Source organism: Rhipicephalus microplus, chromosome X, assembly GCF_043290135.1.
Source record: "Rhipicephalus microplus isolate Deutch F79 chromosome X, USDA_Rmic, whole genome shotgun sequence".
Classification (NCBI taxonomy): Eukaryota; Metazoa; Arthropoda; class Arachnida; order Ixodida; family Ixodidae; genus Rhipicephalus; species Rhipicephalus microplus.
In genome coordinates, this window is record NC_134710.1 from 104246872 (window position 1) to 104264571 (window position 17700).

At 52.1% G+C, this 17700-nt stretch overlaps 1 protein-coding gene across 1 annotated transcript; it reads left to right on the forward strand.

The window, feature by feature from the left end:
• The first annotated feature begins 714 nt into the window (after positions 1-714).
• LOC142775684 (uncharacterized) lies at positions 715-7163 on the forward strand. Its single transcript, XM_075877350.1, has 2 exons — positions 715-1422; positions 1861-7163. The coding sequence occupies exons 1-2, from the start codon at positions 1259-1261 to the stop codon at positions 2564-2566; spliced, it is 870 nt and encodes a 289-aa protein (XP_075733465.1). The 5' UTR covers positions 715-1258; the 3' UTR covers positions 2567-7163.
• The last annotated feature ends 10537 nt before the right edge of the window (positions 7164-17700 follow it).

Here is a 17700-nt window from a genome sequence, read left to right on the forward strand (position 1 = left end):
CAGTAACTTGATGAAACCATACGTTCAACGTCAAGAGGTCGTAAATCTGCTTTTTAATGCTTCAGAGGAAGAGGGGCAGAAATTTCAACCTCTAGTGATGTAATCGAAAGGGGATCGGAGGTAATCTTGGAGCAGTTGAACCTAGAGCCTAGGTTAAGTGAAGTCCAGAAGGAGGACCTGAGAAGGATTGTTTCCGAGTTTGAAGGCGTGTTTCCGGACCATCGCGGAAACACGACGGTTATCGAGCACGATGTCGAGCTAACTTGTGAGGAGCCAATCCGTAGCAAGCCGTATCGTTGTTCCCCTGTGCAAAAGCAGATCACGAAAGAGGAGATCGATAATATGCTGCAGGTAGGAAGTACCGGGCGAGAATGACTATGCGCCCCTTCTAATCTTGGTTCAAGTTCCGGGAAAAGATCCGAGGCCATGCATCGATTATGGACGTCTTAACGCCATAACTCAACTTACCCGATATCAAATCCAAAGAAGAGGGTGGAAACTGTGTCACACTCCAGTTATATTTCCACGTTAGAACTCGTGCGAGGTGTTGGAACTTCGGGTCCTGCCGGTCTCGTTTTCGGTAGCGGGCCCCGTCGCAGGATCCATCGTCCAATAATTCAGCGAGAAGAAGCGCCCGAACGAACAACAGAGATTTATTTACATGTGGAGAAGTGGTCAACTGACCCAAAGAGAGAAGAGTGAGAGTGGTACAAAACGTCTTCGGCATTTTATAGTGCCGCGTTGTTGACACTGGGCGCCTTGTCCGCATCGTCAGCCAATACGGTGTCCCCGGCACCTCGGCCACGAGGGAGGGGGAAACACCTCTCACAACACATGGAGTGGCACAACCCAACACGATGTCCATATATGGTCCCGGCGCCCCAAAATGTTACCAAACATGGTCACGAACGCACAGCAGACCCCGGAGCTCTCCCGGCGAGAGACCGGTTTTGGGAGCCGTTGCGAGCGGACGCGCTGCACATGCGCTCCTGCCTCAACTTTCACCAGAGCCCTATATTTCGACCGGATCCTCTCGATTTCCCCCGCTTTGCATTCGGGATGGTCAGCCGCCCACTTTGATCTCACCTGACTGTCGCTAACCCGCCGGGATCGGTACCACGATCCGTGCTGTTTTCTTGTGTGCCCGTCGGAGCTAGGCCTACGCCAGGCCTCGCCTCCGTGTGGTCACCGCTCGCCTAGCCATGGAATACCGCGTAGATGGCACTGATATCGACGCAACCGAACTCGGAAATGGGGAATGGGAGAGGAGACCGTCCTACGTCTCCGAAACAAGTACCGCCCTGCGACGGCTGACAACTGTCTCCAACGCCCAGCAAGCTTGATCGGCCAATTGGAAATCAGTGGCAGCGACGGCCGCCGAACCGTTGGAGAATCGCAAGATGGGACGCCGACGCCTTCAAGGTCAGACGCTCCCTGGATTTCGTGCCGACCGGTTGTGCGCCCGCGCGCTCCGCGCGCTCGCGACCTTCGGCGTCATCGTAGCGCTGGCCGACTGGGCTCGTCCTACGTCATCTCCTGTCGCCGACGACCTTCGACGACAGCGCAGCTCTGATTTACTGGTCCTGCTCTACGCCATCTACAGACGCCGACACCACCTCTCGCAAGTGTACCCCGTCCTCGGACTCCAGTGACCGTTCTTCCATCTTTCCTGTCTCTCCTATCCCCTCAGTTTGTTGTTGCTTCTTCTTCCTCTTTCCTATACCTTTACTTCTACCCTTTTATCCCTCCTTACCCCCATCCCTTTGTGAGCTCTGTGGCGGTGTCGCTCACTGAAGCAGACAATAACGGGGCTCACTTTTCTCTTCCTTTCTCTCAAGAACCACTTCAGACGCCTTCAAGGCCGTCTCCTCCACCAGCTCCTCCTCGCCATTTACGACGCGCGCCTCTCCCGCAACTCCCGAGGGGAGACTTCAAGGTCGTTGTCCGACCCCGCGGCGGTTTGGACGTAACCAAGCAGACCCCTCGCACGCTTCTAACAGCGATCTCCTCTACGACAGCAGTTTCCCTGCAGGAAGCCCTCGCCCAAGACCAGTTGCGGCTACATCCGACCAACAATACCTTCACACTCAGCACCCCTGTGGAGGCTCGGGCGCGGGCTTATGCCGAGCTCACTTCCATCTCTCTCGGCGCTAGCCGCACAGATGTCACCGCCTACCTCGCTCCTCCCGACGATGCCGTGCGGTGCATTATTCACATGGCCTACAATGACGAGCCACACAGAGAAATTTTGGAGGGACTTGTCCCCTACAACCCGGACCTCCCAATAATTGATGCTCGACCATTTGGGAAAAAGCGATCCCTCCTCATCACCCTGGCCACCGGCCCTCTGCCGAAAGCTATCCGCTTTTGGGCGGGCATCCACACATGTTTCCCCCATCGACCGAAAGTGGAAGCGTGCTACAACTGCCGCCGCATCGGGCACCGCCAAGACGTTTGTTCGGCCCCAGCAAGCGGAAGATGTCATAATTGCGGCGATCAGCATGTTCCAACAGAGCCCACCGAAATGCATCGTCTGCGGGGACGGGCACCACACCGGGAACGTTGAATTCAAGTACCGCTACGCCCGCCGGCCGCCACACACGACCCAACTAGCGGCCGGACACCAGTCCAGATCCCAGGAGAAGAAACAACCAGCCCCTCAGAAGCCATAGCGCAATGCATCGCGCTCCGCCTCCCGTGACCGGAGCCTCAAACCCAAGCAGGACCTCACCTGGGCCGATCGAGCACAAAAATCGCCGCCAGCCCCCGTCCAGCAGACTCCGAACCACAACAACGATGGTGAGCTCCGGGCCCTGCGGGAGGAGGTAAGCCGCCTTAAAGCTATAACACAGCGCTCACTAACCCCTCCCACACCTTCTCTCATACCTTCACCACCCACTACTCAAACGCATGCTAACATCCCTCCCCATCCTCCACCCTCCAAAAAACAACGCACTAATCCCCCAACCCCAACCTCCGGATCGATCGATATCAACGCGAAGCTGAAAAATCTGTCCGACCAATTCGACAGCTCCAGGAACTTGAAAGTCGCATCGAAAGTAAATTCACCGCCCTTATCAGTGACATAACTACAAAATTAGAGGCACGGATAGAACAATGCATGGAAACTATTCTCCAGAGGATGGTTTGCCTTCTAGAGACACGCCTCACACAGCTCCCTCCGCTTGCCACCCCCTTTCCCCTCACAGAACAACGTGCCGCCACGGATCCCCACACCTCTATTAACGAGAGTCTAACACCGCTCATACATCCCCCTACGCTCCATTATGGCAGTGCGAGCCAATAATAATTCCATTCATATCATAACATGGAACTGCCGTGGCTTTCGGGGCAAGCAAGCGCCCCTGCAGCTTCTACTTCCTACTCTCTCCCCAACGCCCCAAGTCCTTCTTCTCCAAGATACTGCCAAACAGGCCACACTTCCTAGTTACAGCTCCACACACTCTGACACCACAAACGCACCCAGAGCGTCTACCCTTGTGCACCGCGCTCTCACATACAAGACACATTACATCACATCAGACACACCCTGTGTAATAACAGAAATTATCCACCACACACATACCATCCCCTCCATATTTATTGCCAACATTTACCACCCCCCATCCCAACCGATGGCCTCGCTGGATTCCCTCTTCCGGGAGCTGCATCGACTGGCGGGGAAACATCCCTTGCTAATCGGCGGCGATCTCAACAGTCAACATACTGACTGGGGATACAAAACAACTACACATAGAGGTCGCAGGCTTTGGCTGCTCATGCAGAACCTCCAACTCTCCGTCCACAACAACTTTCAGACACCTACACGCATAGGCAACAGTGTCAGTATGGACACTAGTCCGGATCTGGTGCTTAGTCGCTCCCTCCGTACTGTCACATGGACGAGAACACAGCACACACTGGGCAGTGATCACTACATTATACAAGTCACTGTCCCGTTCAAACCACCCCGGCACACATACATGACACACAAACTCATTAAGTGGGACGCTCTTCGTGCTGCGCGTACCACCCGCGCAGACAATCCCATAACCGACATCAACGACTGGGTGGAATCTCTTCAGACTGACATTCAACATCACACGCAACTAATTGAAACCACCACAGACACTCCAACACTAGACAACCGACTCGCTCACCTATGGGATGCCTACCACAGCCTTCTAGAGCGGTGGAAACGGGGTAAACATAACAGGACGCTAAAGAAACGCTTAGCCACTCTACAATCCCAAATCCAAATACATTCGGAGGAGCTGTGCCGCTCCAATTGGGGGCAGGTATGCGACGACATTGCTGGCAGACTGACCACCAAAAGGGCGTGGCATCTCCTCCGACACCTCCTCGACCCATCGCACACGAAAACCACTACCCAGCACCACGTCACCCGGCTTATACACGCACACATGGACAACCCCAATGATCTTTTGGATACACTCCGCGACACCTACACATCGCCCGGCATACCAACTTCTCTTCCCTCATACACAGGACAACCGAATGCCGAACTCGACACAGATATAACCGAGGTGGAGGTCAGAGCCGCGCTGTTGACTCTCCGCACTAAATCCGCACCCGGAGCCGACTTGATTACCAACACAACACTCCTCAACCTGGATGACAAATCGATCACTCGCATCACGGAGTACTTCATCGAGTGTTGGAAGGAAGGAACGCTTCCCCAGTCCTGGCGTCACGCGAAAGTAATGTTCACACCGAAGCCCAACAAACCACTTACACTCCAAAACCTTCGCCCAATCTCATTAACTTCGTGTTAGGGCAAGTTTTTCGAACATGTTGTACTGGCGAGGCTTTCACAGCATATGACAGACCGTGACTTATACCCTCACACCATGGTTGGCTTTCGCCCCCATTTGTCCACTCAAGATGCCATGCTACAAATCACTCACGACATCTTCGACCCGCTCATTCCGGGCCACACAAAGGCAGTGCTGGCTCTGGACTTATCCAAAGCCTTTGATCGCGTTGAGCATCATGCGATCCTGACAGCAATTTCTCCACTGAACGTGGGTACACGTACGTACACTTACATTCAGGCCTTTCTCACAGCACGCACGGCCGAACTTCAGTTCGGCCCGCTCACCCATCCAACATACACACTAAAGAGTGTCGGCACCCCTCAAGGGTCCGTCCTCTCACCTTTCTTGTTTAATATCACCCTCATCCCCCTAGCTCGACAATTGGCAACTGTTCCTCATCTGAAACATACCCTATACGCAGACGACATCACGCTCTGGTCTACCCATGGCAGTGACGGTGACATACAGGACACCATCCAAACAGCCGCCAACCTAACGCAAAATTATGCAGTTAGCGTAGGACTAACCTGTTCTCCAGAGAAGTCCGGACTGCTCTGCATCCGCCCCAAAAGCCGCAACTCCCCCTCCCCACCCATCGTCATCGAACTGGATGGCAGATCGGTACCAGAGGTCGACACCCTCCGGATACTGGGCATGCATATCCAGAGTGATGGGAAGAACACAAACACAATCCGGAGACTCAAGCAGGTTGCAGGGGCGATCTCGCACCTCATCCGCCGGGTCTCAGGCCGTTACCGAGGCATGAAGGAGGGCGACCTATGTCGCCTTATTTATGCCTTTGTACTCAGCCGTGTGCTCTACTGCACCCCCTACCTCCAACTCTCTCGCCGCGACACTGAAACATTGGACGCCCTCATCCGTCGGGCATACAAAGTAGCCCTCCACCTTCCCATAAGTACACCTACCGATCGACTTCTCAAGTTAGGCCTTCACAACACTATCGGGGAACTTATAGACGCGCACCGCCAAGCACAATACCTTCGTCTCACACAAACCGACACTGGTCGGCATATTCTACATTCTCTTGGAATCCAGATACCCGCCAATGATCCCACATTACTCCCCATACCAAGAACCCTGCTCCGCGAACTCCTCATTACACCACTTCCCCGTAACATGCACCCCGACCACCACGATAAACGTCGCAGAGCTCGCGCTAAAACTCTACACCTATGTTACGGCGCCGAACCAGACGCCGTATGGGTAGACGCAGCCTGCGTGGGTGATGAAGCGGTCGCTGCCGTGGTGGATCACAATCTCTCTCCCATAGGTACACACACACTCCCTCCAGACACGTCCCCCGAAGCTGCAGAGGAAGCTGCCATTGCCTTAGCAATCGTAAACACAGAAGCACGGTACGTCTTATCAGATTCCAAAACCGCAATCTTAAATTTTGCACGAGGCCGAGTTCACGTCCCTGCTTTTTGCATACTGGATTCGCCCGCTGCAACCCCGCCCCGTCAAGTGGAGTTGATTTGGGTGCCCGCGCACTGCGGGAATCCTGGAAACGAGGCCGCCAACCTCTTAGCCCGAGGTTCTTTAAACCGGGCTCCCGCGGCCTCCGATCTGGGATTCACGAAGGACCGCGCGCACACTTTCAACGAGCTGACTCAGGCCTATAGGGCAGCACGTCAGCTATATCCCCCACCGCACAAGTCCCTGAGCAACCGACAGGCAACCCTCTGGCGCCAGCTACAAACTCACACTCTTCCCTCTCCTCTCATTCTATCGCACTATCACCCCCTTTTCCTCACCTCAGCCTGTACCCTTTGCCCTGAACCTCATGCTTCTGCTATACACATCCTTTCTCACTGCCCGGCGGATCCTCCCCCGCGGGCCCTAGAGCACCTAAAGACTTGGGAGGATTGGGAAACCCTACTGTGCTCAGAGGACCCGGTTGAGCAGACCATGGCGGCCGACCGGGCTGCCAGCGTCATGGACCACCACCAAATGAACGCTTGAGCGCAAAGGGGTCGTGCGGGGGCCCGGGAGCCTGCGTGCTCCAAACTCCTCTGTTGAATAAAGTTTTTCTCTTCCTCCTCCCGGCGAGAAGAGGAGCCCGAATGGTGAGGTGGGGGTGGACGACCCCGTCGGTCAAGAACCGGTTCTCCCCCAAACTCCTCCTGCTTGGTTCCCTAGGGCCGGTCGTAACAGTCTCTCACGCGGGGGGGTAAAGATCTCGATGGGCTGAGGTTTGCAGCCACTGTCCGGAGAGATCAGCGCCGGCAGTCGGTTTGGTGACGACCGTCTTTGATGAAGTAGAGGGCACCACCTGCTTCATTGTGGGCTCAACAGACATCACATACGCACATGAAGACACAACTACTCAGCCGGTGAGCGCCGGACAATTCCGCCAAACTCCACCAGGCAATTTTTCCCCTTTAACTGATATTAAAGGAAATACACAATTTATTCAAAATGTTACTCACACGTTAAGGTGACACAAAACAACAACACTGGAAGCACACCGAACCCGAAACCCTGGATAGCCGTGTCTTCAACGTTTTCAAACAAGTACACCTAAAAGAGTAGAAAAACAATCACTAGCTCTTGTCTAGGTCAGGAAAAAAAATGCCAGAGTTCTCGAGACATCCTCTCGCGTCAGGGGCATCGACTTAAGCCATCAGCGTTGCCATGGAGTCCACCCTTTTTGTAGCGTATTTCAAACGTATATTGTTGCAAAACGAGGCTCCAACGCAGCAGGCGGCCGTTCTTAGAGGACATGGTCTGTAGCCAGGTGAGAGGACAGTGGTCCACTTTCACAATGAACTTGCTTCCGGCAATATAACAAGCCAGTTTCTGGACTGCCCAAACCAAGCACGCACATTCCTTTTCGCTAGCGCTGTAAACCTGCTCGCGAAGGGTGAGTTTCCGGCTAACATAGAGGACGGGATGCTCTTGATCCCCCTCATCCCTTTGACTAAGAACTGCCCCCATGCCTCTATCACTAGCGTCGCATTGGACTATGAAAGGCCTCGAGTAGTCCGGTGAACTAAGCAAAGGTTGGCTCGACAAGGCCGCTTTCAAAACGCGGAAAGCCTTTTCTTTCTCCTCATCCCAGTCGACAATTTGGGGCTCGGTCTTGCGCAACGCGTCAGTAAGAGTGCTGGCAATGTCGGAATATCTAGGGATGTACTTACGATAGTAACCAGCTATTCCAAGAAAAGCCCGAATATCGGTTTTCGTTCGGGGCGGGGGAAAGTCTCGGATAGCTGCCACTTTCATTTCAGAGGGACGGCGATGCCCTCGACCGATAACATGCCCGAGATAGAGTACCTCTGCTTGTGCTAGCTGACACTTGGGCGCCTTTACCGTTAAACCTGCTTCGCGTAGGCGTGTCAGTACTGCTCTCAAATGCGCCAAGTGTTCTGGCCAGGACGAGGAAAACACGGCGACGTCGTCCAAGTAAGGCAATGCGAAGTCCTCTTGACCCCGCAAAACCTTATCCATTAAGTTTGAAAAACAGTAAGGCGCGTTCTTTAGGCCGAAACTCAACACTTTAGGGCGGAATGTCCCCAATGGTGAAATAAATGCAGCATACCGGCTCGCCCTCTCGGTGAGCGGCACCTGCCAGTAACCTCTCACTAGGTCTAGCGTTGAGATAAATTGCGCGCTGCTTACCCTCTCGACGCGTTCCTCAATGTGGGGAATCGGGTATGTCTGATCCTTGGTGATGAGGTTTAACTTACGATAGTCTACGCAAGGACGCGGATCTTTGCCGGGTACCTCCACAAGAATTAACGGGGAAGTGTAATCACTTTCACACGGCTCAATCACGCCCAATTCCAGCATCCTGTTAACCTGTGCTTTTATTAGCTCAAGCCGGCGAGGTGACACCCGATACGTCTTAAATCTTACCGGTTCCGACGAGGTAAGCTCTATGTCATGAGTGAGGACGGATGTCCGGCCTGGCTCGCTTACAAATCTGTCCTGAAACTCGGTCAAAAGACCACGCAATTCGTGCTTCTGCTTCGTTGTCAGTTGTGACTTTGATACTAAATCCTCAACTCTTTTCTCGATCGGGACTTCGTCCGATTCGGGAGCTAATTCAGGGATTTCTGCCGGAACCTCTTCCGGAACATTTAAAGTCATGTTCACGATGGCTTCCCTCTCTTTATAGGGTTTGAGTAAGTTGCTATGATACACCTGGTGTACCTTACGACTTCCTGGTAATTTTACCACATAGTTGGTGTCAGACAATTTTCGAGCAACCTCGGCCGGGCCGACCCATTGCACTTCAAGCTTATTCTTTTGGGAGGGCCTCAACAACATGACCCTCTTTCCCACAGCAAAGTGTCGCGCTTTAGCTGTCTGATCGTAGTAAAGCTTAGCCTTCTGCTGTGCTTTGGTCATCGCCCTCTCGGTCAGTTCTTGGGCTTTTGTTAGACGATCCAATAAGGTGAGGACATATTCCACTACTACAGGATCATCACCCTGACCTTCCCACGACTCTCTCAGCATACGAAGAGGAGACCGCAGTCAGCGTCCGTAAACAAGTTCCGCTGGCGTAAACCCCGTTGTCTCATGTGGTGCAGTTCTTAGTGCAAACATCGTTGCAGGTAAGCACATTTCCCAGTCAGTTTTTCGTTCAAAACATAAAGCTCTTAACACTCGCTTCATCACGGAGTGAAGCTTTTCTATCGAGTTCGACTGCGGATGGTAGACTGAACTATGCAATAATTTCACGCCACACCGCTCTAGAAAGGTTGTCGTTAAGGCACTCGTGAAAATGGTGCCCTAGTCTGATTGTATTTCGGCAGGAAAGCCTACCCGGGCAAACACGGACAGAAGTGCGTTCACTACTTCCACGGAACTTAGCTCTTTTACCGGGACCGCCTCTGGAAATTTAGTAGCTGGGCAGATTAAGGTCAGGATGTGACGGTAGCCTGAAGTTGTCTTGGGCAAAGGACCTACTGTGTCAATTACCAACCGACGAAACGGCTCCGTGATTACGGGTACCAGCTTCATTGGAAATTTCGCCTTATCTCCCGGCTTACCCACTCGCTGACACACATCGCAAGATTTTACACACCTCTCCACATCTTTAAAGCATCCAGGCCAGTAGTATTCCTGTAAAAGACGATTTTTCGTCTTCTTTACGCCTAAGTGGCCTGACCATGATCCTCCATGCACCAAACTAAGCAAATCCTGACGATACGCCTGAGGTACGACTACCTGGTCAAACTCTACTCCTCGCCTATCTAGATATTTTCGATAGAGTATGCCGCTCCTCTCTTGGAATCTCACATTTCGTTTGGCGATTCCCTCTTTCGAGCTGTCCTGGAATTGCTTAAGCGTCGGGTCCCCCTTTTGTTCGGTTATTAATGAAGCGGGGCTCACCTGCAGCAGCCGACTGAAATTATCCGAAGTTGGCATGACAGAACTCTTTTGTATTTCCTAGTACCTGGAATGTGTCACCCTCTGTGCTATCCTCTGTACTACCAGGAATCGGCTTGGGAGCAACGGCATTTTCTATTTGCTCGGTCAACGAGGCGTTATTGACCCTTTCCGATTCGGGAGGAGGTTCATCGTCGCCTTTAGGAATGGTTGCCTCCGCGACTACGGCTTCTGCAGCCTGTTCTCGCACAAGTCGATTTGTTACCGTGGTGTCCAACTCGCAACCCGGCCCGTTGTCGATTTGAGGCTTGTTTGCCTCAGTGAATGTTGCTCTCGCAGCCAGTGCACGTGCCTTCGATCTAGTCAGGGCCTGCACTATGCCTTCTCCCAACGTTAGACCTTTCTCCTTCAGCATTTGATCTGACTTATTTGAAAATAAGTAAGGATACTGAGGGGGTAGATATGGCGATACCGCGGCTTCCATTTCCAACGTACCAAATGCGCCTTTAAGGACAACTTTAGCTACGGGGAGGCACTGACTGTTTGCTTCTACGGCTTGTCTAATCCAGGCACAGTCTCCTGAATACTGTCCGGACTGAACAAAAGACGGATGAACTACGTCCATAGTGGCTGCAGTCTCTAAGAACCCGACACTGCTTGCCGTTCACGGTAAGGTCGTACATATAGGGCTCTAACAACTTCATGTTCTCGTCGGCTTCATTTATAGATAAAAATGCCACCTTTTCTTTCGGGCAGTGTTTCGCGAAGTGCCCTGTTTCGTGGCAATTGAAACAAGCAGCTGGTTTTCTCGCCTCAAATTTCCTTTTGCTTGCCTCTGCCGACGCCCCACGGTTAGATGAATTGTTTTCCTCACCCTTTTGTGCGAGACTTGTCGGTTGTTTTCTAAACGGCCTCTTATTCGGTAGTAGGAATTTTTCCCTTTTTGGCTCGCTGTTTGCCCCGAGGGCGCGGCGCGTAACGAATTCTTTAGCGAGCTCTGCGGCTTTCGTTACGGTGTTCACGTCCGGTCTATCCTGCACCCAGAACCTCACCTTTTCTGGTAACCTTTGATAGAATTGTTCCAGACCGATACACTCGAGCACCTTGTCATGATTCCCATACGCCTTTGCCTCTTTGAGCCTCTCCCCCATGTTGGCCATTAACTTGTAAGCAAACTCCGGGTATGAATCATTGTTCTCTTTTACGGCGTTGCGAAATTTTTGTCTGAAACCTTCCGCTGACAACCTGTATTTCTTGAGAAGGCTCGACTTTACCTCACTGTACTCGTCAGCCTCCTCTTTCGTGAGGCGCGCGATTACTTCTGAGGCCTCCCCCGGAAGTAGGGACAACAAGCGTTGAGGCCACGTATCCTGGCTGAAACCTTGCCTTTCACAAGTTCTCTCAAAGTTGACGAGAAACAGCCCAATGTCCTCCCCTAGCTTGTACAATCTCATTAGGTCCGTCATTTTGAACCTGACCCGCTCTGCGGCACCGGATGCCTCGCTGCCTCCTGTTCTACTATTATGGCTAATCTCTAGCTCGAGGCGCTTCATTTCAAGCTCGTGCTTTCGCATCTTATCTGTCTCGGCTTCTGCCGCTTTCCTTTCGGCCTCGGCCGCCTTTCTTTCGGCCTCTGCCGCTTGCCTCTCCTGAATCTCCTCGACACATTCTGACAGCTCGTCATCCTCCGCCCCCAATGCGATAATCGCCTCTATCAGCTCTGGCTTTCTTTGAGAGTCCGACACCTCCAGATTCAACTCCCTTGCAAGTAGCAACAACATGGACTTTCGCAGGGATTTCAGATTCATGGCTGCTTCTAGTACCGCTGTCTCTGTTCCACAAAAATTCCTGTCCTGCAACTAATTAACCTTGACGGCAACGACAGCTCTAGGTTCCTGCCTTGCCTCAAGTTTTCCGTTAACTTAGTCTACAAATAAAGCTTCAAACAGCTCTTATACGGAATCCTGCCCTACCACTGTTAACCTTGACGCCACTGACAGAAGGAGCTTAACCAAGCTATCACACAATTTTTGCCTGACGCAAGATACCTGTTAACCCAATGACCAAGACAGCCCCTCTCTACCAGCTTTTACTTAACACATAGAGTAAATGCCTGGTAAAATTTAACAGAGAAAGCCGGCACTCACCCAGTTCGCAGTCATGTCTCCGGCGTCGCGCCTCTCAGAAGTGCCGTTCGGTTCCCTTTGGAAGTCGATGAGCTCGTGTAATCCTTCTCCTGTCGTCCCGTTGTTGAACTTCGGGCTCACTCCGTCCAGTGGTCGCTTTCGGGGTTATCGGCATCCCACCGCTGCCACCAGTTGTTGGGACTCCCGGTCCTGCCGGTCTCGTTTTCGGTAGCTGGCCCCGTCGCAGGATCCATCGTCCAACAATTCAGCGAGAAGAAGCGCCCGAACGAACAACAGAGATTTATTTACATGTGGAGAAGTGGTCAACTGACCCAAAGAGAGAAGAGTGAGAATGGTACAAAACGTCTTCTGCATTTTGTAGTGCCGCGTTGTTGACACTGGGCGCCTTGTCCGCATCGTCAGCCAATACGGTGTCCCCGGCACCTCGGCCATGAGGGAGGGGGAAACACCTCTCACAACACATGGAGTGGCACAACCCAACACGATGTCCATATATGGTCCCGGCGCCCCAAAATGTTACCAAACATGGTCACGAACGCACAGCAGACCCTGGAGCTCTCCCGGCGAGAAGAGGAGCCCGAATGGGGAAGTGGGGGTGGACGACCCCGTCGGTCAAGAACCGGTTCTCCCCCAAACTCTTCCTGCTTGGTTCCCTAGGGCCGGTCGTAACAGAGGGTATTGGCAAGTCCCTCTTACGAAGCGCGCTATGCCGCACTCGTTTCCTCATTCGGAACGTATCTTCCACTTAAGCTAAGCTTTGGATTGAAAAATGCGCCCTTTTGTTTTTCAGGCTTAGTGAACCGCGTTCCTTATGGCCTCTTTGAGTTCGCTCTGTCGTATCTTGACGATGTCGCCATCTTCTCAAACAGCTGGGAAGAACATGTCGAGCATTTGCGAGTCGTGCTGAACAGGTTGAAAGAAGCTGGTTTTACCATGAAACCTGCTAAATTTGTCACCTAGGGTGTGGTGAGGTTTCTTACCTGGGACACATTGTTCGGTGTGGCCGGCGTAGACCTTCAGAAATTAAGGTAGCCGCCGTCGTGAACTCTCCACAACCAACCACCATATCTGAGATAAGGCCATTCTTGGGCCTAGCTGGATACTATCAACATTACGTGCAAAACTACTCTAGCATTGCCAGCCCTCTAACTGACGCACTTGGAAAGTCTAAGTGGTTAAAGTGGTATGGTACTCAGAAAAAGAGATTGCGTTTTTCGAGCTGAAACAGGTCCTGAGCGAAAAGCCCGTTCTCATGGCACCCGATTTCTCTAAGGGATTTGTCATTCAATTCGACGCGAGTGATCACGGCATGGGAGCTATATTGTGCCAGGAAGACAGTGCTGGTAACGGAAGGCCAGTTTTGTATATAAATCGAAAACTGAGCTGCAGGGAAGAGGCGTACAGTACTACTGAAAAGGAATGCGCTTGCCTCATGTGAGCCGTTGAAAAGCTAGCCTGTAATGTCTCCGGGTCGATGTTTGGGGTCGAAACGGACCACTGTCCTTTAACCTGCCTAAATAAGACGATGCCTTAAGGTGGCCGGTTAGTGAGGTGGAGTATGATATACCAACAGCACAACTTAGACGTTTGCTACAAAAAAAAAAAAGGAAAGCTAAATGCTAATGCAGACGCATTGAGCCGTGCGTTTAGTTAGTACCTTGTCCACCTTTCGGTCTTTCGCTGGCGAAGCGGGGCAAAATTTTGTCCTCATCATAGCCTTGGCTGAGCGCTCTCGTCCAGAGTGATCTCAAGGGGCCAACTATATATGTTGCACTATATTTCATTGCGTTTTTGTACGTGTGAAATTTTGAGTTCTCATTTTAAAAGTCGTGTGTCCCGCATGTGCCTTTTGATGTAGAGGGAACGAAAATCTGATAGAGACGTAGCTAGGTATATGTTGTACTATACTTTATCTGGTGTTCTGTCGGGTAACCGAGGGCACTTTCTTGCGTCGTGTTGTCTCTTGTAGAACCGTTCTTGACAAGTTGCAGAACCATCGACAAGTACTGAGACCCAAAAATCATCAGAAGAGACGAGCGAAGCTAGTCGACAAGTTTTGGCGACAAGCCAGTGGAGCTGGGATTCGCCCTGAAGTATGGGTTGTGTTCACGGAAGTGAGCCTGGAGCCACATCCTTTCCCTGGCCCTTGTTACGATGCGCGACGCCAACACGGTCCCGAAAGCGCCACTGCTCCGAAACTTGCCGCCAAGGTCGCCAGCCGTTTGGTAGAGTGTGTTTTTCAGCTCGCGACTGCTTCTGCGCAGAGCTGATAGACGAGCGGACAAGACGATGTTGAGTTAAGGCGAGGTTTATGAACAGCATAGAAATAGAGGCGTTACAAATTCGGCACTGGGGCTGACAGCTTAGGGACTCGAAGAGCCGAGATGTCTTCTCTCTGACGCATACGTCGGCTGCTCTCTGACGCATAGATCAGCTGCTGGCAACGCGCTGCTTGGCTTTTTTTATAGGCACCGGGTGTACCTTTATGTCACCAACGTCCAATTAGAAGCGCCGCTGGCCGTGATGTCAGATTCCTCTAGTCAAGAACCGCCACTAGGTTGCGTCATGATCCTCGATTCCGGAGCCGCTGCGCTGGGTTGCACCCAAGGACGAGTGCTGTTGCCGCGCATTGCGTAAGACACGCCAGACTGGATTTCCGGCGCATTGTGTGGCGGCGGGGGTGCTGTTACGCCTGGGAGTCCACACCGAACAAAATTGCCTCTGCGAAGGCAATCTGTCTCAAGATGGCGTCAGGCGAGCGAGCCCGCCTGACGCCATCATCTCAATGACGTCACCTAACCCGACGCGCCGGTGTGTCTGACGCAATGCACGGCGCTTCCCTCAACCCATAGGCCCGATAGCAGCTCGATGATGCAAGCGGCGCCATCCAGTCTGGTGAGTTTTACGCAATGCTAGAAACATCACTCGTCCTTGGGTACAACCCAGCGCAGCGGCTCCGGATTTGAGGATCATGACGAAGCTCAGTGGCGGGTCCCCATTGGAGGATTATCACGCGACCAGGTGGCAGTTCTGATTGGACGTTGATGACGTAAAGGATCACCCGGGGTCTATAAAGAACCGCGCGGCGCTTCGCTAGTAAGCCGACCTATGCGTCAGAGAAAAGCCAACGTATGCGTCAGAGAAGACGCCCCGGCTCTTCGAGTCCCTAAGCTGTCGGCCCCAGTGCCGAATATGTAACGCCTTTATTTTTATGCTGTGCATAAACCTTCCCTCAACTCACCGTCGTCTTGCCCGCTCGTCTACCAGCTTTTCGCAGCCGTCGCGAGCTTAGAAACATACGCTACCAAACGACTGGTGACCTCTGCGGCCCTGACTTCGGCGCACTTCGCAACAGTGTCGGCGGCGGTACGAGTCGTAACAGCAGGTATGCTTCATCACCCTAATCTTTTAGGCTACCAATTAGTCGGGTCACGAAGTGAAAAAAAGTTTTGTTCTTTTCTTCTAAACAAAACCAACACACACCAATATTGGAAGCCACAAGGGCGTCCGCCGCTCACAAGCACGAAGGCTAGGCAAATACTTGTCATACTCATAATTCTCATGGTCGCTGAATGGTGGCAGCGCCAGGGTACCCTCTAGCTAATTTTAGGAAGTATACCAATAGAGTTGTGGGTCGCCACCGCCGAAGTCCAGAGAGCACAGCGCACAGACATCCACATTTAGGCATACATCACAGAGGCCAAGCATAAACTCTGATCCCGTGAGCCATCGACTATAGTCGATGGCTCACGCCGCATTACACCTATAGGTATAATGCGGCGACCCATCTAGTGTACTTGCGAAGGTAGATAAGCGTTCCCTACATCGTTCTCAAACATCTGGGACACACTCACATTCAAGTTTAGACTTGAAAAGTTCCTGCGTCCGTAAATTTTGTCCACTTTTTTTTAAGCTGGGAACGTGCTGGCTGGTTCGGTGCAATGGCGTAGTCAAGAGCAATTATCCACTCTGCTTATTCCAGTAACCGAATCCGCTCTGCCGAAATGGATATTCGTGGAGTCATCGGTTCACTACAGTGCACAAAGATAAGACAGACAAGTAATATATATCGATTGGTTTATGCACTTAACACAAAAATGTGTTACTTGGGCATCCACCACGTCTCCGCTTACGTGTTTCCTGCAGGGATAGTACGTTGTAAAATACAGATTGAAAAGAAAGGAAGAAAAGGAGAAGAAAACATCACGCCATTTCCCAATAAAGGATATCATATGCGTATTCGTAGCTGTGGGAAGATTGGTCGGCACCCACAGAAGCTCGTCTAAGTCGCCTTAAGCAGCTGCACCAACATTCAGAACCTCTACTGACTAACGCTGCCGGTTTCCATCGCTTGATGCCGGTGACAGCTGCCGTAACGCTGCTGGTGGCCATGACTATAGCACTGCTAAACAGTTGGTTCCTCAACGCACATGCCAGAGACATCGAACGTGATCTCGAGCTAACCAAAGCAGACGCGCTCTGTCTCACGGAAACGCGGAACGCCGTAAGACCGTCGATAAACGGCGACAAAGTGATCGTGTGTACCGAGGAAGCGTCTCGTTGTCTTCGCTGCCGACTTGGGAGAGTATGGAGAGGAACGCCACAGGATGGGATAGATGAAGAACGTATGAGAGGAGAGAGAGGAGAAGGAGACACGCATGTACAGTTGGGGTGGACGCTGTAAGAGGGCGGGCGTCACAGGTCCCGTTAATTAGGGTGGAAATCCCCGGTCTAATTCTAGGGGCCGCAGTATCGACCCCCTGAACTGCACCACGAAAGCGCGGACAATTTAGAAGTGGTCCTATTTGGCGCGCCAGCGGACGCCGGCTGTGGTCCAAATAACAAGTCAGAGCTGAGAGTTGATAAACAAAACAAAATTATATTCTCAAGTATAGCAGATCAAACGATACACAATCATGCATGCACACTCGGCAATAGTTCAGTACAATATTTCACCAATCAAACAATCGACTACCCAATACAACCAGCTACACTCAAAACAACGGACACAAACAACAACACGTGCTACAATGCAAACACATGCATCAAAGTACCAAGACTAAGGAGTTCAAAAACTTATTCAGTCTAAAGTCCTTGGAACAAAGCCTGATTAATACTCTTCCAAGATTCACTCACTCAAAGTCCGGCGCTGTTGTCGGTCCGCTGCCCCCGAAGTTTCTCTTCCAAGAAACCTCACGTCTTCATTCGGCTGCTCTCCAAGTACCAAACTTCTTCGCCGGTAACATGTCGGCTTCCCACGCGCAGATTCTGCCACGTGTCTTCGCTCGCTGGCGGTAGAACTCTTCTGCTTGTAGCACAAGCCTTCACCCTTCAAGTGGAAACCCTCTTCATTACCT